General features: G+C 40.1%; 1 protein-coding gene across 2 annotated transcripts in view; it reads left to right on the top strand.

The window, feature by feature from the left end:
- Nucleotides 1-27567, top strand: part of clybl (citrate lyase beta like) — a 205087-nt gene that overhangs the window by 104451 nt on the left and 73069 nt on the right. For both annotated transcript variants that reach the window (XM_031793171.1, XM_031793168.1), the window contains exons 3-4: nt 2539-2727; nt 26104-26205. In XM_031793171.1, coding sequence (XP_031649031.1) covers nt 2539-2727; nt 26104-26205 — 291 coding nt within the window. The remainder of the gene's footprint in view (nt 1-2538; nt 2728-26103; nt 26206-27567) is intronic.

The following is a 27567-nucleotide window of genomic DNA, read 5'->3' as shown; positions in this document are numbered from 1 at the left end:
TGAACCGGGCTGCCTCCCAGGCATAAGCTCTGTCTGACGGTGAAGTTGGCTCAAAACAAAAGAGACGTAATTAAGCACGTTTAGTAATGAGTAGGATTCTGTTTTCCCATGCAAAAGTGATTGCTTATGATAACACTATCTGCCCTACCAATGAAAACTAGATTGAAAATTCAAAAATGTATTTTATACAGAATGGGTTGTATGTTTCTGGGCGATGCACCATGTTGCCTCGTTGACAACATGACCGAGCAGTGCAGATTACTGTTCGATTTGAGGAGGGCGCTCCTCCCTCCCTGCCTTCGCCCGGGCCAGATTAATCAAACCTCTTCATTGCCTATGCTCCCGATCTTTCTATTGGCTAACAAAGGCCAAGTTTGCCGTGTTGGTCCACCAGACTCTTTGCGCATTTGGGCGGAAGTGTCTGGGAACGAGATTAGACTGCATATACAGCTTTTATGCTGGGAAATAGGGTTGAACTGACATTGATAAATATCTGAGTGTCTATTGCGACTTGCCATTATAGGATTCATCTTTGTGTTTTTACCCAACAGTCCCCCATTATTATCTGTGGTCTGTTGATAAAATACCTGCTTTCACTTATTCAATACTATAGAAAACCATTTCATAAGTAGTTTTAGGCTGAGCAATGCGGTACACATCCAGTACATGGATTTGATCACAAAATCCCCAACCCTGCTCTTAGGTTAAGCTTTAAAGCGATATTGCAAGATTTCTCAATTTAGGTGGTTTATCTACTTTATCTACCCAGAGTCAAACGAACTCATGGATACCATTATTATCATTAGCATATCGTTATCGTAGCGCAATTGCTGGAAGTCACCCAGGTAGCTAGCTACTCTCATTAGCAGGGGAATAGACTTTCTAACTACTCCAAAACTTGGTGGTAGGTAATTTGGTCATCACAACATGGTATCTACCCGTGCGCTCACAGACACCATAATGGGACGGATGCAACATTGCGATCCCCTATACATTTCTATGCGACAATGGGGAAAGAATGAGGAAGTGGATAGAATCTTAATATTATCAGTGAAAAAATATATATATATATATTGTTTGCTATGTTTAGCTTTGTAAGACTATAAATGACCAAGCACCCAATTTTGGAGTAATTAGAAGCAGGGGTTGGACCCGGTTCAGGCAACAGAACCAAAAACCGGAAAATAACGTCATTTTTCAAGGATCAGAATCATAACCAGGAACGAAAGTGATCTATACTGTTCCGGGAACAGAATCGTTATTTTTAAAGCTTGGAAACCAGTTAATAACATTCTTTTACATTTTGGGGATCTTTTTCCAGTTCCACAAAAACACAATAAACCGCCTAGGCAAAGCCCTCTCTCTGTCAATCAGAAACTTCTTCCAGTGCCTGCCTGCCAGCTGAATATCTTTGCAGTGTGGGTGTGTGTAGACTACCTGCCACTCCCCCTCCGAAGCATAGCTCTAGCCTACTGACATTACAAGCGTGATTCAGAAGATAGGGAGAGAGATTTTTATTTGGAGAATAATGGTTTAACTTTTTCAATGCTAGTTAGGGATACTGGGGACACTAGGAATACTGTAGTTATCACATTTCATGTTGCATTTATTAGGTAAGACATTTTTAATTCTGGTGCCACTCTGCACACACAAGGTTCTTAGCTTGCGAGCTTCTCTGGTCCAACGTTAAGCCAATTCTGAAGTTCAAAGACATTCAACGTTCCTCCATTCAGGCCTAATTCAGATAATATATGTCATCACAAGATGCCCAGAGCTTCAAGCCAAGCCTCTTCCTTCTCGCTCTCGCCCCACCCACAAAATGTAATTTACATCTCACGCCCTACACTTGTTTTTCCATCACGCATGTTTAACAACTCATTGCGCTATAGCTTGCCCACTCCATAGCAAGCTGCTCTATCTGCACTGCATGATTGTAGTTTAATGTCAAGCTAAATGTAAAGCAAAATAAGATTTCAGAGGTTTAAAAAGTTAACAGAAAAAAAAACAATATAAACTAGTACTTTTTTGGTGTTCAAACTGGTTCAGAGCTTTATTTTGCTGGTCAGAACAGTGGAATGGAACAAAAAAATATATTGTTCTGTTCAGAACAAAACAAATGGAAAAACATTTTTGTTCCAACCCCTGGTTAGGTCTATTCACCTGCATGTGAGAGGACCTGGATACTGTACCGGGAGACTTCCAGCAATTGGGCTATAATGCTTGCTATCTTCAATAATCTCCAAACTGCACACCGAGACATACAAATGATATCCATGAGTTCCGACTCTGGGTAAGTAGATAAACAACCTAAGGCCTAAACTCAAAATCTTGCAGTATTCCCTTAACGCTGGACTGATGCAAAGCTGACAGCTACACTCTTTCTTTTTCTCTCTCTCTCTGCCTCTCTCCCTCTTTCTCAATCTCTCCTACTCTCTCCTTCATCCATATTACTCTCTCTGTCTCTCTCTCTTTCCCCCTGCGTCCAGCATCCTCCTAGGTAATAATGGACTATTTTCTTTGTTTTGTCTCCTTTTCAAGACAGAGGCAAGGGAGACCATCCCCAGGATGCTGGCAGAGCTGGACCTGGGCAGGACAGAGAAGTGTGTGAGGGTCAACTCAGTGTCCAGCGGCCTGGCGAATGCTGACCTACAGGTCATCCTGCAGGCCGAGGTTCTGCCTCCAGCCCTGATGCTGCCCAAGGTGGAGGACGCAGCGGAGGTCCAATGGGTATGTGTCTTTTATGTGTGTGGGACTACCACAGAGAAATATCAGCCCACAGAGAGAAGCACGAGATTGAACTTCACTAGACTTTCTGGAGCAGTGGTCACAAATCAGTCGATCTCGACAAACATTCTGTAAAAAACTGTTGGTGGTATGTGCCCCTAATTCAGCTGCTCTGCACTCCGGGGAGACAAACTGTTGCCATTTTGAACCATTTCATGTGTCTGAAAGTACAAACTGCCTTCCCAGTGAGCCCAGAGAGCAAATCAAGTGTGCTATAGGCTTACCCCTGGCCAATCGGATGGCTTAGATCACCATGTCTGCAGTAATGTAGCAGGCATAAAAGAAAGCTACACCAAAGATGATACTGTGAGATTTCAAAACGTTTAAAACCATGACTTGGAGTGAGACTGTCAACGAATACAGCAAAGAGATGCTGTTTTTATGAACGAGTTCATGTTTAAGTTCTAACTCGGCACTGTCAACACTTTGTATTCAACACTTTCATAAGCCGTAAAATGTGTGTTGTATTTCCACTCAGCGCTACAACAAGCACCCCAGCTGTAACGGTTCTCTTGTGGTGAAGGAGAGTCGGACCAAAATGCAGCGTGGTGGTTACTCATGTTCTTTAATGAAAAAATGTACGATACATGAAATAACTTAAATCTACAAAACAACAAACGGAATGTGAAAACCTATACAGCCTATCTTGTGACAACAAACACAGAGACAGGAACAATCACCCACAGACACACAGTGAAACCCGGGCTACCTAAATATGGTTCCCAATCAGAGACAACGATAATCACCTGACTCTGATTGAGAACCGCCTCAGGCAGCCATAGACTTTCCTAGACAACCCTACTCAGCCACAATCCCAATACCTACTAAAACCCCAATACAAAAACACACCACAAAATAAACCCATGTCACACCCTGGCCTGGCCAAATAAATAAAGAAAACACAAAATACTAAGACCAAGGCGTGACACCAGCAGTAATAAATGGTATGAAATTGTATCTATAGGGTTGCGTTGTTGTTATTATTAGTGGCCTGGGTCTTTTTTTAATATGGAGGAATATTTCACTTTCTCTGTTCTCAGGAGTAACAACATTAAATTGTCCATGAGGCAGAAATAATGAAGTGCGACTCAAATTACGCAATCAGCTGGAAGTCCATGTCCTTTTTTGGTCACTGGAGGAAAGGGAGAGCGGAGTGATATTGATAGGCGGACCCTCAGTCAGCTGTTCTCTCCCTCTGCTGAGACTGACCATCAGATGCAGGCACCATCAGCCCAGTAAAATAAAAAGACAACTATTTAAATGTATGCTCACTCAGCTGTGCCTCACAAGAAATACAACAATGGATCTATTACCGGTGTGATCATATAGCTCATTTTGAAATATTTCTATTTTTTTAATTGCCTGAACAACAATGCATTCATTGGCAGTGAAATTAAAGCAAAGCCAGTATGCAGTGATAATGTATTGGACCTATAGCTTACTGCTCAAACCTCATTGCTACAGTTCTGTTTTAAATTGGTTAATGTTGCGTAGGCTTATGTTTTTTAAGTCATGTTAAATACATCTGAGCGATAGATCTGTGCTTGCATTTTGACTCCGTAGTCTTGACCCAGAAAAGGTTGGTACCCACCATTCTGGAGTGTTCCCTGTTAACACTATCAACGTTTCCCTTTACTTTGGCAATTGTGATTGAATCAAAGCAATATCAGCCACTTTCAATGCAACATACCGAAAAAGAAAAAAAAACTATGCAAGAGATTTATTTCTTAATTGGACTGTGTTAACAGCTTGAGCGGTCGTGAGTGGATGCGCTTGTTTTTTTTCTATCCTTTGCTAGTTAGTGAGTTATTAGCCAAGTTGTAGATAATTTGGGGAGTGATTGCTTCTTACAAGAGCACAAAACGTGTACATTTTGAGACATCTTTGTAAAGTGAGTCAGGTAAAGAGCTTCTTTTTTTTCTTAAAGGTGCAGTGTTGTATATTGAGACAGGCTTGAATAAGCTAAGTAGCCAATAGGCAGGGGGTAGCATGATTTGTCTGATTCTCTGCAATAATGGTATAGGAATGATAATGCATTTCATTTTGTAAAGTGGTTTCTTGCATCAAACACAACATTTTCAGTCACCTCCTTGTCTGAAGGACAAGTGGATAAACAGATTAATGTTTTTTTCCCTCAAAAGTCATGGAATGTAGACCTACATTGAACACCCCACATTTGCGGCTGAATGATAGAACAGCTATTTCTATGTTAAAATGTTATGGGATGCATTTTCTCTGGTAGGACTACACTATGATTAAATAGCAGAGGTGGGACCAGGTCAATGTTTTACAAGTTCCAAGTCAAGTCCCAAGTCAAGACAGGCAAGTCGTAGTCAAGTCTCAAGTCCTAAACTTTGAGTTTCGAGTCCTAAACAAGCCATAATGTTCTCTTCACCAAATGTAATACCATTTCATATTTTTAACAAGAGTAATAGTTAGTATATTACATTTACACAAATCATGAATGCTTTAAAAAATATACAGTGGGGCAAAAAAGTATTTAGTCAGCCACCAATTGTGCAAGTTCTCCCACTTAAAAAGATGAGAGAGGCCTGTAATTTTCATCATAGGTACACTTCAACTATGACAGACGAAATGAGAAGAAAAAAAAACAGAAAATCACATTGTAGGATTTTTTATTAATTTATTTGCAAATTATGGTGGAAAATAGTGTGCACTGCACACTTTTTTATATAGCTTCATTTTTAATATTTGGGCTTGGGGAGGGTATCAAGTCAGTTCGAGTCAATAGGCTCAAGTCCAAGTTATGTCACGAGTCATTGGTGTTAAAGTCAAAGTCAAGTTGCAAGTCATCATATTTGTGACTTGAGTCTGACTCGAGTCCACACCTCTGTTAAATAGCCACAGTAGCCAACATGGCCACTGTTAAAACTGTAGCTTAAAGCGGTTACAGTCTCAGTGTTCACAGTAAACTCACCATGGAAGTTGCACAGAATCTTGCACAGAACATTGGTGGAGGGGGGATGAATTGTAATAGAGGTGGTTCAGTTTCTAAACCTTGTCTGGGAGCTGAAGACTTGCATTTACTCTCTCAACTATTGCCTAGGCTTAAGCTCAACATTCTTGTGCCACTCCGACGACCCGTGTTGAAAACTCAGATCACATATTGTTCAACATCTTGCGCAATGGAAGCAAAAAATAGGAGAAGTGAGAAACTAAAAATACTTTAAACATTTCTGCCTTCTTCCCTCCCCCCTCTGTCTTTAAATCACACAGCGGCCCTCATGGACAAACCCAATGCAGTAAGAGGAAACCACAGGAATCTTCAAAGTAATAACAACAAACTTTGCCATTTCTCCATCAAGCGAGGGGAATTGATCCCTGTGGCAGGGCCCAGGGAGAAGCCCAGTGTTGCTCTTGGCACTCGGTAAAAAAACAGATGACATTTCTTTAGCTGGGGCTTTAGAAGTTCCATAGATGTCTGAGCGAGCGCAACTGTGACTTGCTCCTACCCACTGTGGAATTTGGGGAAATTAGAGAGCACTTATTGAACTAATGAGTTGAGATGCCATGTGTTATATCATATTATGATATAAGATGGTATATATCCGTATATAAGACAGTTATTAATAAAATCATAATTAACATAAGAAAGAGGCCATTATAGTTTCTGAACTGAACATACAGAATTTTTCATCTGAGTTCCCAATTTTACATCTTTCTTGTTTGTTAAATGAGAATGGATGTTAGTCATTGAACGGTGTGTGTGTGTGTGTGTGTGTGTGTGTCAGTGAGTGAGTGCATGACATTGTGTCTACACTTTCACTTTCTTTAGCCCCGCTGAATGGATACCTCAGTCTGTCCCGTCAGCTCTAGGCCCTGCGCCACTCCAGACATACGTCAACCATGGGAGACAACGAGCTCGTGGTTCCAGTTCCGTTGGCATGCATTGAAACATATAATCATAATGATGATATGTTAATCATAATGATACATACGAAATTCAGACCAGGTAGCTATTACTTTTTCCAAAGTCAAGACAGAACTTAATTTATTGATAAGATGGATAGCAGAATTTACCATCCATTGAGTTAGACAACCAGTACTTCCATGTTAATCGCCCCAAGCTACACAGTAATAATCAATTAGCTGATATAGCAACTATTGAATCTAAAACAGGGCGAATTACTTTCAGAACCAAAATTAATCAAAGTTTATCCCACTTCTATAAAGAATTGTACACTGCAGATTGTAAATCCACACCAGCCCTTACGAAAATGAATGAACTAAAAGGTGTGCCATGAAATGTTGCCAAAAGTTTGCAAACTTTTTCCACGTGGTGAATCTGCGGCAAACCTTTGACAACAATAACAGTTTGCCAGAGTTTTTTTTCTGGCAGAAAATTCTCTTAGGATTCAGTTTCAATCTGTGCCAAACATGGGGCAACTAGTTCATGACCAATCAAGGAGATAAGAAACATCTGTTTGAAAATGGAAACCAAGCTATCTAGGTAGCTAGCTACCTACCAAAGTTGTCCGGTGAGTGTCTAACTTAATTAAACTTCTTAATAAACTTTCACATTTTATTAGCTCAAATGGTTGCTAAATAGCAAAGTCATGTTTTAATGGGATAGAGTGAAACACATTTTGTTGATACCAGTTTCAATCTATCAGTGCCACTGACTGACTGGCTAGCACTTAGCTAGCTAACATTATATATAATTTTTGCACAATTCATGTGATAGTTAGCTAGCTAGCTAACTAATGATTTTCCTAAACATGTATTTTTTTTAGGTGAATACATTGCTGTTTTTTAATACCAATATGCTAGTGTCATGGTTCAGTAGCATGTTAGCTAGAACAACAGCTAAGGTTGGTAGCTAGCTAGCAACACTATGAGTTTATTTGACATCAAAGCAAAATGTCACTTTTGCAGATGGATACCCTCCCCTTACCCATGGTGTTGGAAGAGGCTGTACTGGGATGAGGATGCATCAACACCCTGGAAATATGTTTGTGGTGCACTGTCATAAAACTTTTTTGAGTGATAAATGAGTGTGTTGTCTTCAAGATTGATAAGGTAAGTAAATCTATTTATTATTCTCATAAATGTAGCCCATACAGTAGCTTGGCATTTTTCCTATTTTGTTGCCTTACAACCTGGAATTAAAATACATTTTTTGGGTGTGTTACGGTTTTCTTCCGTCGAAGGAGAGTCGGACCAAAATGCAGCGTGGTTAATAATATACATCTTTAATAATGAAGAAAAGCGAACAATACAAAAACAACGAATGGAATGAGAAAACCTATACAGCCTATTTGGTGAACAACAAACACCGAGACAGGAACAATCACCCATGAAACACTCAAAGAATATGGCTGCCTAAATATGGTTCCCAATCAGAGACAACGAGAATCACCTGCCTCTGATTGAGAACCGCCTCAGGCAACCATAGACTATGCTAGAAAACCCCACTAAGCCACAATCCCAAAACCTACGAAAAAACCCCATACATAAACACAACACAAAATAAACCCATGTCACACCCTGGCCTGGCCAAATAAATAAAGAAAACACAAAATACTAAGACCAGGGCGTGACAGGGTGTTTGTAACATTTGATATTCACAACATGCCACTTCGAAGATGAAAAATATTTTTGATTGTGAAACAAACAAGAAATGAGACAAAAAAAACGGAAAACTTGAGCGTGCGTAACTATTCACCCCTCCTAAAGTCAATACTTTGTAGAGCCACCTTTTGCAGCAATACAGCTGCAAGTCGCTTGGGGTATGTCTCTATAAGATTGGCACATCTCACCACTGGGATTTTTTCCTCATTATTCAAGGCAAAACTGCTCCATCTCCTTCAAGTTGGATGGGTTCCGCTGGTGTACAGCAATCTTTAAGTCAAACCACAGATTCTCAATTGGATTGAGGTCTGGGCTTTGACTAGGACATTCCAAGACGTTTAAATGTTTCCCCTTAAACCACTCGGCTGTTGCTTTAGCACTATGCTTAGGGTCATTGTCTTGCTGGAAGGTGAACCTCCGTCCCAGTCTCAAATCTCTGGAAGACTGAAACAAGTTTCCCTCAAGACTTTCTCTGTATTTAGCGCCATCCATCATTCCTTCAATTTTGACCAGTTTCCCAGTGTCTGCCAATGAAAAACATCCCCACAGCATGATGCTGCCACCACCATGCTTCACTGTGGGGATGGTGTTCTCGGGGTGATGGCCAAAGAGACCAATTTTAGTCTCATCTGACCAGAGTACCTTCGTGTTTGCTTATTTTTTTCTTTAAGCAATTGGCTTTTCTGATCACTCTTCTGTAAAGCCCAGCTCTGTGGAGTGTACGGCTTATAGTGGTCCTATGGACAAGATACTCCAATCTCCACTGTGGAGCTTTGTAGTTCCTTTAGGGTTATTTTTGGTCTTTTTGTTGCCTCTCTGACTAATGCCCTCCTTGACTGGTCCGTGAGTTTTGGTGGACGGCCCTCTCTTGGCAGGTTTGTTATATATTCTTTTCATTTCTTTAAATAATTGATTTATTGGTGCTCCGTGGGAAGTTCAACGTTTCAGATATTTTTTTATAACCCAACCCTGATCTGTACTACTCCACAACTTTGTCCCTGACCTGTTTGCAGAGCTGCTCCTTGGTCTTCATGGTGCCGCTTGCTTGGTGGTGCCCCTTGCTTAGTGGTGTTGCAGACTCTGGGGCCTTTCAGAACAGCTGTGTATATATACTGAGATCATGTGACAGATCATGTGATACTTAGATTGCACAGAGCTGGACTTTATTTAACTAATTATGCGACTTCTGAAGGTAATTTGTTTCACCAGATCTTATTTAGGGGCTTCATAGCAAAGGGGATGAATACGTATGCACATACCACTTTCCTGTTTGTTTGTTTTTTATTTATTTTAATTTTAAAAAGTAATTTTTTTCATTTCACTTGTCATTTACATGAAATCCAAATAAAAATCCATTTAAATTACAGGTTGTAATGCAGCAAAATAGGAAAAACAATGAATACTTTTGCAAGGCACTGTACATTCACTCTTTGGAACAATAAGATCTTTCATGGTTTTAAATAAGTAGTTAGCTCATCTTGATCATGTGTTGTTCCTTCTCTCTTTCTAGAAGCAATCTGTTACCAGGCAAAAAGACAGATTGATGCCTTCAATCAAACTGAGTACAGATAAATATGAGTGCACCAGACAGGTCAAGGCTTCTTGTATGCATGTCTTTGAGATGTAACTTATACTATAAAAACATGTTGGGTTGTTTGGATGATCCAATAGCTATGTTGCAGGCATTGGGTCAATAGTTGGGATGTTTTCTGTAAATACAGCAAGGTTAGGTTTTTGGTGCTGGCTTATTAAGTTTGGGGTATGGATTTTTGACCCAGCCAGTGGTTTAATTTTCCCGCCACCAGCGTGTGAAGTCTTGCAAGTATTTCAGTTCTAGCTAGCACGTCTGAATGAGTATGTAGTTATATAAAATATATAGGATTTTTTGTTTATTTTTTGTCCCATCCTTCAACCTCTCCCATCTATCTCTGAATATCTGAATATCTCTGAATACCAACCAGCTTTGATTTCTATTTGCCATATATTTTCCAACTGTGCTGTTTCACAAAAGTTCTTAACCTATATACATTTTACGTTAACAGTATATTTTACATGAGTTATCTTGTTAATTTTAGTCCTACCCTTCAGCTCCATTCAACCCTTCCCATCTCTGAACACCATCCAGATTGATTTCTATTTGCCATATATTTTTCAACTGTGCTGTGATGTTTCACAAAAGTTCTGAACCTTTCTATTCTCATAGTTTGTTAAGATTGTAAATGAAAGATAAATTGTTTAGCTCAGAGTACTATTATATTATTGATCGATTGGCTATGACTCATTCACCCAGTAGTGCTATTTACAGAGTTAGCTCCAGGTAAATGTTGCAATTATTGAGCCATTAATGAATCTGCGACCAAAAGCAAGCTACATATGGACAGTACCAAAATAAATTATCTAAGGATTCTGTCTCTTCGCAGTAAAATCTATTCTATTGTTTGAAATAATTTTTTTATCATTTAAATTTTTCAACTATGGCGTCGTTTTGTGTATCAGTTCATTAACCATGTGCCATGAAATCGGTGCATCAAACATTTCTTTCCAACTATTTTGCAATCTATATGGCACAGCTGTCAATGTTTTGGTCCTCAAATTAAACTGGTATACTTTTTTATTTATCACAATCTCCGTTACCCAATTTTGGTCTTTAATGCAGGGCCAACAGACAAGTTCCTTACTTTCCTACACTTGCCTCTTGCATTTTTGCAGTAATGCTGCAATTAGATGCTTGTAATTTATGGTAGAACAGACATTTTGTAACGGCAGATCTCCTCTTCATCTGAAGAGGAGTAAGGATCGGACCAAGATGCAGCGTGGTAAGTGTCCATAATGTTTTTAATACAGACAAATGAGCACTCGAACAAAAACAATAAACGATAACGTGAAATCTACAACAACCGAAACAGTACCGTGTGGCGACAAACACACACACGGAAACAAACACCCACAACCCAACAGTGAAACCCAGGCTACCTAAGTATGATTCTCAATCAGAGACAACTAATGACACCTGCCTCTGATTGAGAACCATACTAGGCCGAAACAGAAACCAAACATAGAAAAACAAACAGACTGCCCACCCCAACTCACGCCCTGACCATACTAAATAAAGACAAAACAAAGGAAATAAAGGTCAGAACGTGACACATTTCCATATATTTTTGTTAGCTGCATGTGTGACAACTCCACCAGTCCTATTTATGATATCATTTGCAAAGATTATTTAAAAAGAAAATCTAAAATGTATGTATTTTTATCAATTAGTAGATTAACTATAATATTTGTAATATTTATTTATTTTCTGGTAGATTAAACTGAAATTGCAACCAATTATCTATGGCTGTTTTAAAAATAAGAGATATTTTGAAAATGATTATTTATTTTTCAAATAACCAAAAGTGAGAGGTTGTAGTCAGAATAAAGGGACATTTTTGAACATGGGGTTTACTAATTACATTACTAATCTGCTAGAGAACCAATTTGGATTTAAGTATAACTTTTGTATGACTGAAGCCTTTAGTGAGAGGTCTAATTCTTTAATATTTAATCATTTCTACCCTCCGAATTCATATTCATCACATTAATTGGCCCTTCAATTTTGTCTGGCTTACCGTTAAAAATAAATTGAATATGTTTTGCTCATATAATTTAAAAAACAAGTTGCTCAGTGTAGCCAAGGCCATAATCAAATAGGTAAACTGGGAGAGTTAATCAAGGTGATATTTCCACAAAAAATGACAGGTATTTTCCTTTCCATGGTAGCAAGATCTTATCTATTTTTGTTGTCTTTCTATTAAAATGTATTGTAGTGAGATCATTTCTTTCTTTCGGGATATCAATACCCAGTATGCCCCCTTCACTGTCAGACCATTTTATTGGTAAACTACACGGTAATGTAAATATTTTTTATTTTTTATGATCCAATATATAATATAGTACACTTATAATTTGGTTGTAATCCAGAGAGGTTAGATAAAGTACCTAGATCCTCTCTGAGGCTGTGGAGTAAGCCATATTGTGGATTTAAAAGAATCCGTAACTCATCAGTGTACAATGACACCTTTGGTTTTAAGCCCTGGATTTCTAGCCCCTTGATATTATTGTTTGATCTGATTTTAATAGCTAACATTTTGATGACCATAATAAATAGATATGCTGATAGTGGACAACCTTGTTTTACTCCTCTTGACAGTTAAATACTTTCTGTGAAGTAGCCATTATTTACTATTTTACACCTGGGGTTACTATACATAACTTTAACCCATTGTTTAAAAGATTCTCCACAATTTTAAATATTCCAGGCATTTACCTATAAATTCCAGTGGTACTTTATCAAAAGCCTTTTCGAAGTCAGCTATAAATACCAGGCCTGGTTTCCCAGATTTTTCATAGTGTTCTATTGTTTCCAGTACTTCTCTTGTATTGTCTCCAATGTATCGTCCATGTAAAGAAAAACTGTCAGATTCGGATGAATAATATCCGACAATACTTTTTTATATTTTTTATTATATGCGCTATGCATTTTGCTAGAATGTTTGCATCACAACACTGAGGGGCGTCCAATTTTTTAAATGGATTGGATTTTTATATTTCCCGCTTGGGTGTTTCAGTAATAATTCAATCAGACCTTGTTGAGTATCTGATAATCTACCTAGGAGTGGTTAAAACATGCTAATAACGGTCCTCTGAGTACATCAAAAAAGGTTTGGTGTACCTCAACTTCTCTACCATCCAGCCCTGTCTGGAATAAAACCCTTTCATGAGAAAAATACTCATTCTGATTGGCTGGGCCTGACTCCCCAGTGGATGGACCTGGCTGTCAAGTGGGTGGGCCTATGCCCTCCAAGGGCTGCACCCCTGCCCAGTCATATGCTTCCATAGATAAGGACCTAATGAATCCATTTCAATGGACTGATTTCCTTATATGAAGGAAATCATTGAAATTGTTGAATGTTGCGTTTATATTTTTGTCAGCATATAAATAAATTATCTGGGTTCCCAAAATACTGATCTCCATAATATAAGCAACTTTTTGAAAGCTTATTTTCTCAGCTAGCCTTTACCAGAATCTGAACCATCCTTTAACTGGAACAGAATATGGAAGTATCCCTTACCAAAAATACAGGCTTCTGGCAAACTGTTGTGGCAAACCTTTGGCCAATTTGCCAAAAATGTCCAGCAAGGTCATATTTTCACATGCAAATTAAACTCAGCAAATAAATAAATGTCCTCTCCCTGTCAACTGTTTATTTTCAGCAAACTTAGCATGAGTAAATATTTGTATGAACATAACATGATTCAGTAACTGAGACATAAACTGTACAAGTTCCACAGACGTGTGAATAACAGACATGGAATGATGTGTCCCTGAACAAATGGGGGGTCACAATCATAACAGTCAGTATCTGGTGTGGCCACCAGCTGTATTAAGTACTGCAGTGCATCTCCTCATAGACTGCAACATATCTGCCAGTTCTTTCTGTGAGATGTTACCCCACTTTTCCACCAAGGCACCTGCAAGTTCCCTGACATTTCTGGGGGGAATGGCCCTAGCCCTCACCCTCCAATCCAACAGGTCACAGACGTGCTCAATGGCCTTGGAATTGCTCCTGGTTCTTCGCTGGCCATGGCAGAACACTGACATTCCTGTCTTGCAGGAAATTATGCATAGAACGAGCAGTATGGCTGGTGGCATTGTCATGCTGAAGGGTCATGTCAGGATGAGCCTTGCAGGAAGGGTACCACATCCGATGATGCTATGACACACCGCCCCAGACCATGACGGACCCTCCACCTCCAAATTGATCCCGCTCCAGATTACAGGCCTCGGTGTACCGCTCATTCCTTAGACGATAAACGTGAATCCGACCATCACCCCAGGTGAGACAAAACCGTGACCCGTCAGTGAAGAGCACTTTTTGCCAGTACTGTCTGGTCCAGCGAAGGTGGGTTTGTGCCCATAGGTGACGTTGTTGCCTGGTGATGTCTGGTGAGGACCTGCCTTACAACAGGCCTACAAGCCATCAGTCCAGCCTCTCTCAGCTTATTGCGGACAGTCTGAGTACTGATGGGGGGATTGTGCATTCCTGGTGTAACTAGTGCAGTTGTTGTTGCCATCCTGTAGCTGTCCCGCAGGTGTGATATTCGGATGTACCAATCCTGTGCAGGTGTTGTTAAACAGTGTCCACCTGATGGCTCTTTGTGTATTTCTCGCGCAAAAGACAGAGGTAGCCATTTTTCCACCCGGTCCTACTGAAAAAAGCTCTGTCCCGGTTGATATATTATCGAATAGATATTTGAAAACACCTTGATTATAAACAACGTTTGCCGTGTTTCTGTCGGTATTATGGAGCTAATTTGGAATATTTTTGTCGTGACCGCAATTTCCGGTCTTTTCTCAGTCAAACGTGAAGAACTAACGGAGCTATTTTTGGCTACAAAAATACTTTTTCTTGAAAAAAAGGAACATTTGCTATATAACTGTGAGTCTCGTGAGTGAAAACATCCGAAGCTCATCAAATGTAAACGATTTAATATGATTGCTTTTCTGATTTTCGTGACCAGATTTCCTGCTGCTAGCTAGGCATAATGCTATGCTATCGATAAACTTACACAAATGCTTGTCTTGCTTTGGCTGTAAAGCATATTTTCAAAATCTGAGATGACAGGGTGATTAACAAAAGGCTAAGCTGTGTTTGAATATATTTCACTTGTGATTTCATGAATATGAATATTTTCTAGTAAGATCTTTTGTCCGTTGCGTTATGCTACTTAGTGTCAGTTGATGACAATTCTCCCGGATCCGGGATGGGTAGTTACAAGAGGTTTTACCTTCCTGACTGATATCTTGAGATGTTGCTTCAATATATCCACATAATTGTCCTGCCTCATGATGCCATCTATTTTGTGAAGTGCACCAGTCTCTCCTGCAGCAAAGCACCCCCACAACATGATGCTGCCACTCCCGTGATTCACGGTTGGGATGGTGTTCTTCGGCTTGCAAGCCTCCCCCTTTTTCCTCAAAATATAATGATTGTCATTATGGCCAAACAGTTCCATTTTTGTTTCATCAGACCAGAGGACATTTCTCCAAAAAGTATGTCTGGTCGTCGTCCAGATCTGGGCAGTAACTTAGGCAGATGTTAACAACACACACACACACTCATTAAATATATATAATTACATTCATTCCCCAATGAGCTGCGTTGTGGCACTAAGTGATGGTTGTATGGGGACTTTGTTTATGGCTCTATCACTTCCTAAGTGTCAAAGGAACTGAACCGAAAAGGAATGAAAGCATAAACAAAATATATACAAAATATAGTTCTCACACAAAAACCATCTAATTGGACTGTATTCTATATATGTCCAATGTTCTGGCAAAATGACTATCATGGCATTGTCTCTAATGCCATATCTAAGGTTTTCCTACTTGGTGTGTTGCTTAGGCACTATCCTAAGTTGATACCTATAAGTCTACAGCTGTAAGGTTAGTCTAGCTATGTTTCTAACATTGATTTATTTCTGTACTTAAATGCAGAGGTCAAGGCCAAATAATGGACAGCTTTGTAAAGATGAATTAGTGGAACCTGGCCTCTTTGATTCCAAAGTTCGAGGGTAAGCAAAACCGAGAAACTTATTTTTTGAGAGTGGGGACAGAGCTTTGGGAAACACTGACTTTTCATTGGCCCTGAAAACAGCTCGGAAAATTCCAGATATTGATGTCATGGCTTTAGAAGTATCTGATATGATAATTTACATAATTTGAGTCAATTGGAGGTGTACCTATGGATGTATTTCAAGGCCTACCTTTAAACTCAGTGCCTCTTTGCTTGACATCATGGAAAAATCTAAAGATATCAGCCACGACCTCACAAGACCACAAGTCTGGTTCATCCTTGGGAGCAATTTCCAAATGCCTGAAGGTACCACGTTCATCTGTACAAAAAATAGTATGCAAGTTTAACTTCTTGGCGCACCCATCCCGTTAGCGGGATAATTTTCATCAACATCCGCTGAATTGCAGAGCTCCAAATTCAAATTAAATTACAAAAAATATTTAATTTTCATGAAATCACAAGTGCAATATAACAAAACACAGCTTAGCTTGTTGTTACACCTGGCGTGTCAGATTTCAAAAAAGCTTTACAGCAAAACCTATCCAAGCGTTTATGTTTGGACATCTCTCTCAGCAGACAAAACATTACAAACAGCTAGCAGCAAAGTAGATTGGTCACGAAAGTCAGAAAAGCAATAAAATGAATCGCTTACCTTTGATGATCTTCAGATGTTTGCACTCACAAGACTCCCAGTTACACAATAAATGTACCTTTTGTTAGATAAAGATTACTTTTATATCCAAATACCTCCATTTGGTTGGCGTGTTTTGTTCAGAAATCCACAGGCTCGTGCAGGTCATGATGGCAGACGAAAATTCCAAATAGTATCCGTAAAGTTCGTAGAAACATGTCAAACGTTTTTTTATAACCAATCCTAAGGTTGTTTTTACAATAAATATATCGATAATATTTCAACCGGACAGTAGCTTTTTCAATAGGAGAGAGAGAGAAAATGTCTGCTCCAAGCTGTTGCGCATGCAAAATTCTGCCGGCACCAAGCCATCCACTGACGAGATGTGATTGTTCTCGCTCATTTTTCAGAATAAAAGCCTGAAACTATGTCTAAAGACTGTTCACACCATGTCGAAGCCATAGGGAAAGGAATCTGGTTGATGTCCCTTTAAATGGAGGGAAGGCATGCAATGGAACAGGGAGATTTGTTTCCCTTATGCACTTCCTGGTTGTATTTTCCTCAGGTTTTCACCTGCAATATCAGTTCTGTTATACTCACAGACAATATTTGACAGTTTGGGAAAGTATAAAGTGTTTCCTATCCTAATCTGACAATTATATGCATATTCTAGATTCTGGGCTTGAGAAATAGGCAGTTTCATTTGGGTACGTTTTTCATCCAAACATCAAAATACTGCCCCCTTACACTCCTCAGGTTAAAGACCATTGGACAACGCAGCCATCATACCGCTCAGGAAGGAGACGCGTTCTGTCTTCTAGAGATGAATGTACTTTGGTGAGAAAAGTGCAAATCAATCCCAGAACAACAGCAAAAGTCCTTGTGAAGATGCTGGAGGAAACCGGTACAAAAGTATCTATAGCCACAGTCCTAAAACTTGAAGGCAGCTCAGCAAGGAAGAAGTCACTGCTCCAAAACCTCCATAAAAAAGCCAGACTACGATTTGCAACTGCCCATGAGGACAAAAAAGTTACTTTGGTCCCAGCTCTCTGCAGGTCATTCACTAGGTCCCCCCCGTGTGGTTCTGGGATTTTTGCTCACCGTTCTTGTGATCATTTATACCCCACGGGGTGAGATCTTGTGTGGAGCCCCAGATCGAGGGAAATTATCAGTGGTCTTGTATGTCTTCCATTTCCTAATAATTGTTCCCACAGTTTATTTCTTCAAACCAAGCTGCTTACCTATTGCAGATTCAGTCTTCCCAGCCTGGTACAGGTCTACAATTTTGTTTCTGGTGTCCTTTGACAGCTCTTTGGTCTTGGCCATAGTGGAGTTTGGAGTGTGACTGTTTGAGGTTGTGGACAGGTGTCTTTTATACTGATAACAAGTTCAAACAGGTGCCATTAATACAGGTAATGAGTGGAGGACAGAGGAGCCTCTTAAAGAAGAAGTTACAGGTCTGTGAGAGCCAGAAATCTTGCTTGTTTGTAGGTGACCAAATACTTATTTTCCACCATAATTTGCAAATAAATTCATTGTTGGATTGTTTTTCTAATTTTGTCTGTCATAGTTGAAGTGTACCTATGATGAAAATTACAGGCCTCTCTCATCTTTTTAAGTGGGAGAACTTGCACAATTGGTGGCTGACTAAATACGTTTTTGCCCCACTGTAAGTCTTCAGTTTTAATGATGCCAAAGACCCGACACTAGAAACATGGCGCCACACATAGCTGGTAATTAGCTTAGCATTAGCTCATCAGTACAACCTTCAAAAAGTATTTTACACACACATCGTAAGTATCCATTACAATCTATGCAAGAATCGGAATGCATGATTTGTCACCAGTTTGTTCGGCTCAGTAATGCCTCAAATGTACTTATTTGTAAATTAATTAAGAGACGGAACACACTTCAATTTAAACTTAGAAAATAATTTCTAATTAAGAAATTGAAATTACAGCCAAAAGATAATTAACAGGCAGCGTGTCTTGGTTAACTGTCCAGACATCACGCGCATTAAAAAACTCACGCTGGGGCGACCGTTAGAGGTATTTGGAACTCACACGTGAAAAGGTTAATAAGCCAGCACCAACCACCTAACCTTGCTGTATACACAGAAAAGATTCCAACTATTGACCCAATGCCTGCAATCAAGCTATTGGGTCATCCAAACAACCCAACATGTTTTTATAGTATAACTTACATCTCAAAGACATGCATACAAGAAGCCTTGACCTGTCTGGTGCACTCATATTTATCTGTCCTCAGTCTTTTTGCCTGGTAACAGATTGCTTCTAGAAAGAGAGAAGGAAAACACATGATCAAGATGAGCTAGCTACTTATTTAAGGCAATGAAAGTTCTAATTGTTACAAAGAGTGAATCTATTGGCTACAGTTTTGAGAATAATACATTAATTTACTTACCTTATTAATCTGAAAGACGATACACTCATTTATCACTCAAAAAAAGTGTTAGGAGTGTGTGCACCACAAACATATTTCCAGGGTGTTGATGCATCCTCCTCCCAGTACAGTCTTTTCCAATCAACGCATATTGTTGCGCGCTGGCCAACTAGCTTAGCTGTTGTGCTAGCTAACATGCTACTTAACTGTGACACTTGCATATTAACATGTATATTGGTATTAAAAGACAGCTACATATTCACCTAAAAATGTGTTTAGGCAAGTTAGTTAGCTTAGCTAGCTATCACATGAATTGTGCAAAAATATGATGGCTAACATTAGCTAGCTAAGTGCTAGCCAGTCAGTGGCGCTGACAGATTGAAACAGATATCAACCAAATGTGTTTCAATCTATCCCATAAAACATGACATTGCTACCTAGGCATCATTTAGCTAATAGAATTTGTTTAATAAGTTAGACATTTACCGTACAATATTGGTAGATACTGTAGCTAGCTAGATAGCTTGGTTTCCATTTTCCAACAGATGTTTCTTATCCCCTTCATTGGTCATCAACAGTTACTGGTCTTGGAACACCTGTGTTCACCAGAAACAGCTTGCCACAGATTCACCACTAGTGGCTAACGTTTGCAAAAAAACGTTAAAAAAAAACGTATTACCAGAAGTTTCTGGTAATATTTTGTGGCAAGACTATTTAGTTTGCAGCACATTTGCCACAAACACATTTTTGTAAGGGATAATCTTTTGTAAGGGATGATACAAAGCTAAATAAAACATTTGTCTGAAAAAAGAGGGAGCTCTGGGAAATTGTTGTCCAAAAATGTTTTGACTCATCTGTCCATAGAACATTCTTCCAAGAGTCTTGATGATCATCCTGGTGCTTCCAGGTGCTTTTTGGCAAACTTGAGTAAACTTTTTGGATGAGATGAGTTCCATTTATATCTGGCGAAAACCAAACACTCCATTCCACAGTAAGGACCTTGGTGGTGGCAGTGTGATGGTTTGGGGATGCTTTGCTGCCTCAGGACCTGGACAACTTGTCTTAATAGAAGGACCAATGAATTCTGTTCTGTATAAGAGAATTCTACAGGAGCATGTCAGGCCATCCGTCTGTGAGCTGAAACTGAAGCGCAGCTAGGTGACGCAGCAAGACAATGATCCAAAACACACAATCAAGTCTGCATGTTCATGCTTGAAAAACCACAAATGTCACTGAGTTAAAGCAGTTCTGTATGCAAGAGTGGGACAAAATTCCTCCACAGTGATGTGAGAGACTGGTCAACTACAGGAAGCTTTTGGTTGCAGTCATTGCAGCTAAAGGTGGTGCAACCAGTTATTTAGTGTAAGGGGGCTATTACTTTTTCACACAGGGGCATTGGGTGTTGCATAACTTTGTTCATTAAATGAAATAAGTATACATTTTTGTTATTTGTAAATTCAGGTTCCCTTTATCTTATATTAGGTTTTGGTTGAAGTTCTGATATTCCAAAATAGAGAAAATCAGAAAGGGCACGGCACTGTATGTCATACTATATTATGATATACTGTAAAATGGTATAAATCCATTTGGAAGACTGTTATTAATAAAAACATAACATCAAGTCCATTATAGTCTTTGAACGGAACATACTGAATTTTGAATTAGAGTTCCCAATTTTACAATTTTCCTTTTTGTTAAATGAGAATGGTGTTAGTCATTGAAGTGTATGTGCTCATGACATTGCTGTGTGTACACCTTCACTTTCTTTAGCCCCGCTGACCGGATACCTTAGTCTGTCCAGTCAGCTGTAGGTCTCCCCTTGAAAGTGGCTCCATAAAAGTTTGTGTGTGTGTCCAGACCTACGTCAACCATGGGCCTCATCCATGTGGCTCTCTGTAAAAGTGTGGTGTGTCTGTCTTTGTGCGTGTGTGTGTGTATATACTCTGTTCTCTCTGGACCTCTGTAGGCTTATATCCCATGTGGCTCTTTATAAAAGGGGTGGGTGGGTGGGTGTGTGTGTGTCTATCTATAAAGGGGTGCAGTGCGGATGTCAGTTGGGGTGGGTCAGGAGACAGTGTCATCATTAAAGCAGTCGCCGTTTCCTAAGGGCCACCATATGGGAGGCAACTGGAGTGGCCTAGAGCTGTCTGTCACTCTCCCACACACACACCAACATACAGACTTCACATCAATCTTGTGGACTGTAAACAGTGCATACGCGCACATACAAAACATTAAAAACACCTTGTATAAAACACCTAATATTGAGTTGACCCCCTCCCCCCCTCCCCCCTTTACCCTCAGGACAGCCTCAATTCGTCTGGGCATGGAATCCGCAAGGTGTCTAAAACGCTCCACAGGGATGCTGGCCCATGTTGACTCCAATGTTTCCAATAGTTGTGTCTAGTTGGCTAGATATGCTTTGGGTGGTGCACCATTCTTGATACACATGGGAAGCTGTTGAGCGTGAAAAACCCAGCAGCGCTGCTGTTCTAGACACAAACCGGTGCTTCTGGCACCTACTACCATACCCCATTCAGACACTTAAGTCTTTTGTCTTGCCCATTCATCCTCTGAATGGCACACATACACAATACATGTCTCAATTGTCTCAAGGATAAAATAAAAAGCTGTTGACCTCTCTCCTCCCCTTCATCTTCACTGATTTGAAGTGGTTTTAACAAGTGTCATCAATAAGGGATCATCGCTTTCACAATTCACCTGGTCAGTCTGTGTCATGGAAAGAGCAGATGTTCTTAATGTTTTGTACACTCAGTGTAGAGAGCCGCAGGGACAAGGCCTATGGCTGACAGAGGTTTGGACAGACACAGGGTGCACACACACTGTTGAGCAGAAATAGTTGACCATTCAGCAGCTCTGCATGACTTTGAAAAGACCTGCAATTATTTGCAATGTCTTAACTAGGTGAAGGGAGCTTTGAAGAGAAGGAGGAAAAGAAAGGAAAGAGGGTGGGGAAATAATAACAGAAGGTGAGATGGAGGGAGGATTGAAACGGGAGAGAGAGGGAATGGAAGGAAGGAGAGGGGGAGAGTGGCTATGTAATTGAAAGTGAGAGGGAAAGGTGGAATGGGGTCTGTTCTCACACAGACAGACACTTCTGGTCTCTGGGCCAGAAGCAGGACGTTTTTAACTAGTGTTTTTAATTAGAACACGTTTCTTTCCTGCTGCCTGCCCTCTCTCTCTCTCCCCCTTTCTCTCTCTTTCTTACACTGGTTAATTGGAGACAGGTGTTCCCCTCTTTCTCTTCCCCCAGTCAGCCGTTTCTCCCCTTATTCCCTACTTTTCTTCACATAAAAAAAAATAATAATAATAATAAATTCTAGGAGACTCGTGATAAAAAAAAAGTATTAAAATAATGTCCCAGTTGATGATGTAGGCCAGGGATGCAAACTAACAAGAGGATGGTACACTAACGTATTTTTTATTTATTTTAATTAGAGGAATTTATAGAACACAGCAGTAGTCTTGCCTAAAGCACTTTATTTTGCATTGTTGCTCCTCAACATATCCACAATACACTCAGACACACACACACAAACACGTGCACACACATAAACACACACAATGGGTGTGGGAGCCAATCTCATGATGTGCGCGTCTGTCTGCATTCATCTGTCACTCTCTGTCTGTCTTCCGGTGTGTCTGTCTGTGTGCCGACCTGCATTCGTGTCCATGTGTCCCTGCATAAGCATGTCTGTGGTGTTATCCCCAATGCCCAATGTCAGTAAAGCTGTAAATCCTTGTCTTATGTACCTTCCTCTCTTGCTTCTTACTATTGATACAGGCCCAAGATCCTCCAGCACTGATTTGCCCCTAAAAGATGGACTTACTTTGTTCCCCATTGTGTGGAAACCTTTAGCCGGCCTTTTCTCCTTGTGTGATGGACAAGGCTTATCGGAGGATAATAGGCGGAACTCTTTTGTCTTTTGACAGTTCTCACACAAATTCGGGGCTGTGGTGTATTCGTCGCTGCCACACTATTGGGTGTGCACTGGGGATTGAAAGGAGAAAGAGAGAGAGGGAGATGGGCCTCTCTTCTCCTCCTCTGTCTACTTTTTGTCCTTTACCGCCGACACCTCTTTTTTGTTCCCACCTCTCATTCATTTCTCGGCTTCCCCTCTGTGAAATGAACACTTCAGCTGGCCGGAAACATTTAATCTGGGTCCCTTTTGAAGAGGATGAATTGAAACTTGTCCCACTCACCGCCACCTTCTTCTTCTTCCTCACCCTATGGGTGGAAATGGTTGTGAAGTGTGGCTTGAAGAGGTGTTTTTGGTCAGTAGTGAATAACATCTGGAAGGGTACTCGGATTGAGTGCTATTAACTGATAGAAGTCTCTCTGCCATAGAGGAACAATAGACAGGCACAAGTAACTCTCCATGAAAAGAGCCATGGTGATAATTGAGTGGATTTCTATGGTCTTTCTTTCCCAAGTGCCTAAAGCCACAATATGGAGTTTGTCTTTCCACCACGAGTGCAGCCCCGCAACTTAGTTTGCTGTAAAACTTTAAAGAAGGATGGGGCTGAAAAAAGCAACCACTCTCAAATTATTAAATGGTGCTATTGATGCAAGGACTGACAGTCCATGAGATTGACATAATAGTTTTGCTGCTGTATTGTACATGGTTTGTTTTACAGACTCAAATGACAACACGAAGAATGAGTAATACAACCTTTTTTGGATTTACGATATGGTTTTTGATCAAATTGTAAGGTATTTATCAGTAAAATTCTTCCGCATTCAATGGGTATATACTGTATATATCATTGAGAGACCATTGAAATGACCATTGAGTAGCAGGACATATCCTAGATTGTTTCTATTACATTTTAATACCCACTCACGATAACCTCTACCAGTGTGTATCCTGGCACACAGGATAGTAAAAGTCACTTTAGAGTATCGAGAATGATGCACCCCAAAAAATTATGGAGAACAACAAGATTTACAGCCACCTCATTCTAATATAATTCACCCATAGCCTGAAATCAATGTTTTGTTTGAACATTATCTTGTGAGAGACAGGATACTCTCCACACAAATAAAAGCACATAAACATGTTCTCAGATGTAATCAGAGAGGGGTTGACCATCTTCACTACAGCCAGTGGGAATATACCTGTCATTTGTTACTTGTTATTTGTTACCACTCCAACACATTTTCCCAGTCCAGTGAGAATTTGTATTGTATTGTGTGGTGTAGTGGGGGTAATCTATGTGTGTTATCTAGTGGGGGGTACTCACTATGCACTATGTCTGTCTACAGGCCAGAAAAGGTCCACCCTGTAAATATGAAAATAAATACCTTTAAGTGTGTGCATGTCTGTGTGTGTATCTGTGTGTGTATTTGGGGGAAAGGGGAATTGGGTAATATTGTGCTAAGCCCCCAGCCAGCCAGCGTTACTTTTTATGTTGCTGTAGCAACGTGTCTCTTGTGAGGTTGTGACCTCAGATGATTACAGTACAAAGCCTATTGGGCTTCGAAAACCCCTTTGAAGATGAGAAGTCTTTGATGGTTTGTATTTATGTAAATCTCCCCGATATGATTTAACCAACTGAGATTGAATGGGGAGATGATTAAAATTGCCCCTATTTGAGAAATCTTTCAATGGAGCCGTTACTCTTTGTTTTTTTAAGAATGCGTTGTATGTGTGCGTGCATGTGTGATATTTGTGTCTTTTATTTAGGAAAATAGCACCACTTTATCAGGGCTTATTTATATCAGCTCTCCTCTCCCAGAGGGAGGAATAGACGGTGGGAGGGAGGGGGAGAGAGAGGAGGGGGACATGGCGTTACAGATTTCTATTGGGCTTTTCTCCCCTTTTCCATCTCTCTCCCTCTCTCTTTTTTATCAGGCCTTGGAAGTGAATATCTGACGGAGAGAGTTTTTCTGTGTTTCTAGATGATAGATTTAGGAATTTGGGCTACCCCACTGGCAGTCCAGAGCTCGCTGTGAACTCGTCTGTTGAAAATAAAGAATCTTAGTTGAGCTTACTTATTAGTGGGAACCATGCAGAATAAAGGGCCCCTGCAAAGTGTCATATCACAATGATTGTTGCACCAATCTCACTATTCTCTTCCACCAAGGGGGCACACAAAATTGACATAATGTTGAAATTAAACACACTTAAAGACGGCACCACATTTTGTTTTGTCTTCTTTTTTTTTGGTGTGTGTTGTGTATATGGACCATGTAGTTAAATGGGAGAGAGAGTCCATAATGCTTCAGAAGAAGGGGAACCCTGGTGATAATGTAAAATATAATTTTCTTCAGATTGACGCTCCTCTCCTCCTCTGCACTGCCTCTCTTCCTCTCGTTTGCGCTGCCTCGTCACTCTCTCGCTCGCTCTCTCTCTCTCCACAAAAGATCACTTGATGTATTTTTTGTACAGGAATTAAAACGATGCAGGGAATAGGTATTGACAGTTGTTTTGCAACTCTCTCTCCCCACAATTGCTCCTTCTTGTAGCAAAACCTCAGTTTTATTATTTAAAGAGCCTTAATCCTGAATATTTTTCATGGTTGCAATTCCCTCTGACAAACAGTTTGATATCTCTGTTTCCCCCCCATGTTTCTCTCCATAACTGGGTTTGTGTTAATGGCTACACTCCCTGAGTAAAATGTGTACTACAGTACTGTCCCTGAGTAAAATGCTAATGTTGTTGAACAGTTTGGGTTACGATGTATTTCAATGTGTGCTTATAAATGGATTATAGGCATGGTGATATGAACTTTTCCACCATAAGATTTGATAAAAACACGTATAAAGCCAGTTTTGATTTGAGATCTTAGTTAATGGTTTACATGTACATTTTACTTAATGTATACATGAACAAAATTATGATACCTCCAGCTTACCCTCATATAATGTTTGACCATGTATTGCGACTGTGCTGTTTGTGTATGCTGTGGCTGTCTCTCTTCTTGAGAGTAATGGCATCACTAGAAAATGGAGTATTGTGATTTCATATGTGCTTCTGTATTCAGATACGCAATAGTTGTAATTTGTGTGTGTGGTTGTGTGTGTGTGTGGCTTTTGTGTGTGTGTGACAGTTTGTTGACAGGTTTCAGCACCACTTGAATGGACGAGCGCTGACGGAACCCATTCGCCTGGTCACCTTTGTGGAAACCGCTGTGGGCCTGCTCAATTTTAAGGTAAATTACAAACAAAACCACCAGGAAAATGCCTGTGTCAGACGTTTTACTACCTCATTCACTTTTTATTAAAGCTGGCGTCAGACAACGCAACTCTCCAAGTGTCACCGTCCAAATACGAGAGATTAAAAGCATCCGGACAGTCTCTCTACATATCTCTCTCAAGGGTTCAACTCTTTTGTGTTTATTCTGGTTCAGGCATGATGGTAAAGGGCCACACCCTCTCATGCAATGCCATGCCAATAGGCCTGGCATTGCATGAGATAACAATCGATTTAACACGTAAAATTTTAAAGGTCACGCCCCTCACCCTGTTTGACCTAAAGTCATGAAATTCAGTACATAGGACCTTCTCACAGCAAACAAATTTGCCTCAAGGATCCATGAGGTCCACCATGATGGATTTTCCGCCATTTAGAATTTTGTGAAAACACTTCAAATGCTACTCCCCTGGCACCGAATGACCGAACTATACAAATGTAATATATGGCATCTAAGGACTAAGTTCCTAAAATGACCGATAAATGCATATAAATAAATCACGGATATTCATATTGTAACAAAACAGTGCACATGTTCCAAATACTGTGAAGACTCTACATATTCAAGCATATTCAAATTGATTACAGTGGCGCTATAACAGGCACATGTTTATATATCTTAATCTGTTGGACTCAGATTGATGAAATTTGGCACACATGCTCAGGGATGAGTCTAGCTAACCTGTAAAATATGGTTCAGTTTTGCTGAATGCTGGCACTGTTATACTTGACAAAGCATTCAAAGCAAGCTCATTGTCTCATGGCGGCCATATTTTTGGAGCTTGAGTCCTGTAAAAAGTTGCATTTAAAGTCATGGGTACATAGAATATATATACATTTGGTGCCAATCAGTCCAGTGGTCCTGGAGAAGAAGACGTTTAAAGCAGTCAACATTATTGAAAATGGTCCAAAATAACTCAGTCATAATAATGACTTGTTCGATGTTGAGCTCTGATATTTGGCAAGCGTGGTAAACAGTACAGAAGTAGCTCATCCTGGGGCAATGTGTCCAATTAGTCCTGATGGTGTGGGCACATAGCTAGTGGGCACATAGCTAAACCGCGGCAATGTTGCTTGCAGCTTACATTTGCATTGGGTCTCTTCTGAGTTTTTCCCCTCATCCAGACACTCACTTTGACATGTTTTAATGTTATCTAAATTGTGATTGTTTTGTCAGGCATCAAAGAGGGTCTGGTTTTAGTTTGGGCCGACCTTCGTTGGTGAGGGGAAAGGGCACGGTTTGGGGGATTTTGGTGGGGTAACACGCTTTCCTCTTTCTTTTAATGTCTCTTTTGTGTGCGTGTGTGTGTGTGTTTTTTTT

Source organism: Oncorhynchus kisutch, linkage group LG2 (assembly GCF_002021735.2).
Source record: "Oncorhynchus kisutch isolate 150728-3 linkage group LG2, Okis_V2, whole genome shotgun sequence".
Lineage (NCBI taxonomy): Eukaryota > Metazoa > Chordata > Actinopteri > Salmoniformes > Salmonidae > Oncorhynchus > Oncorhynchus kisutch.
The sequence above is the reverse complement of the archived record's forward strand: the minus strand, read 5'-3'. Positions and strand labels throughout refer to the sequence as shown.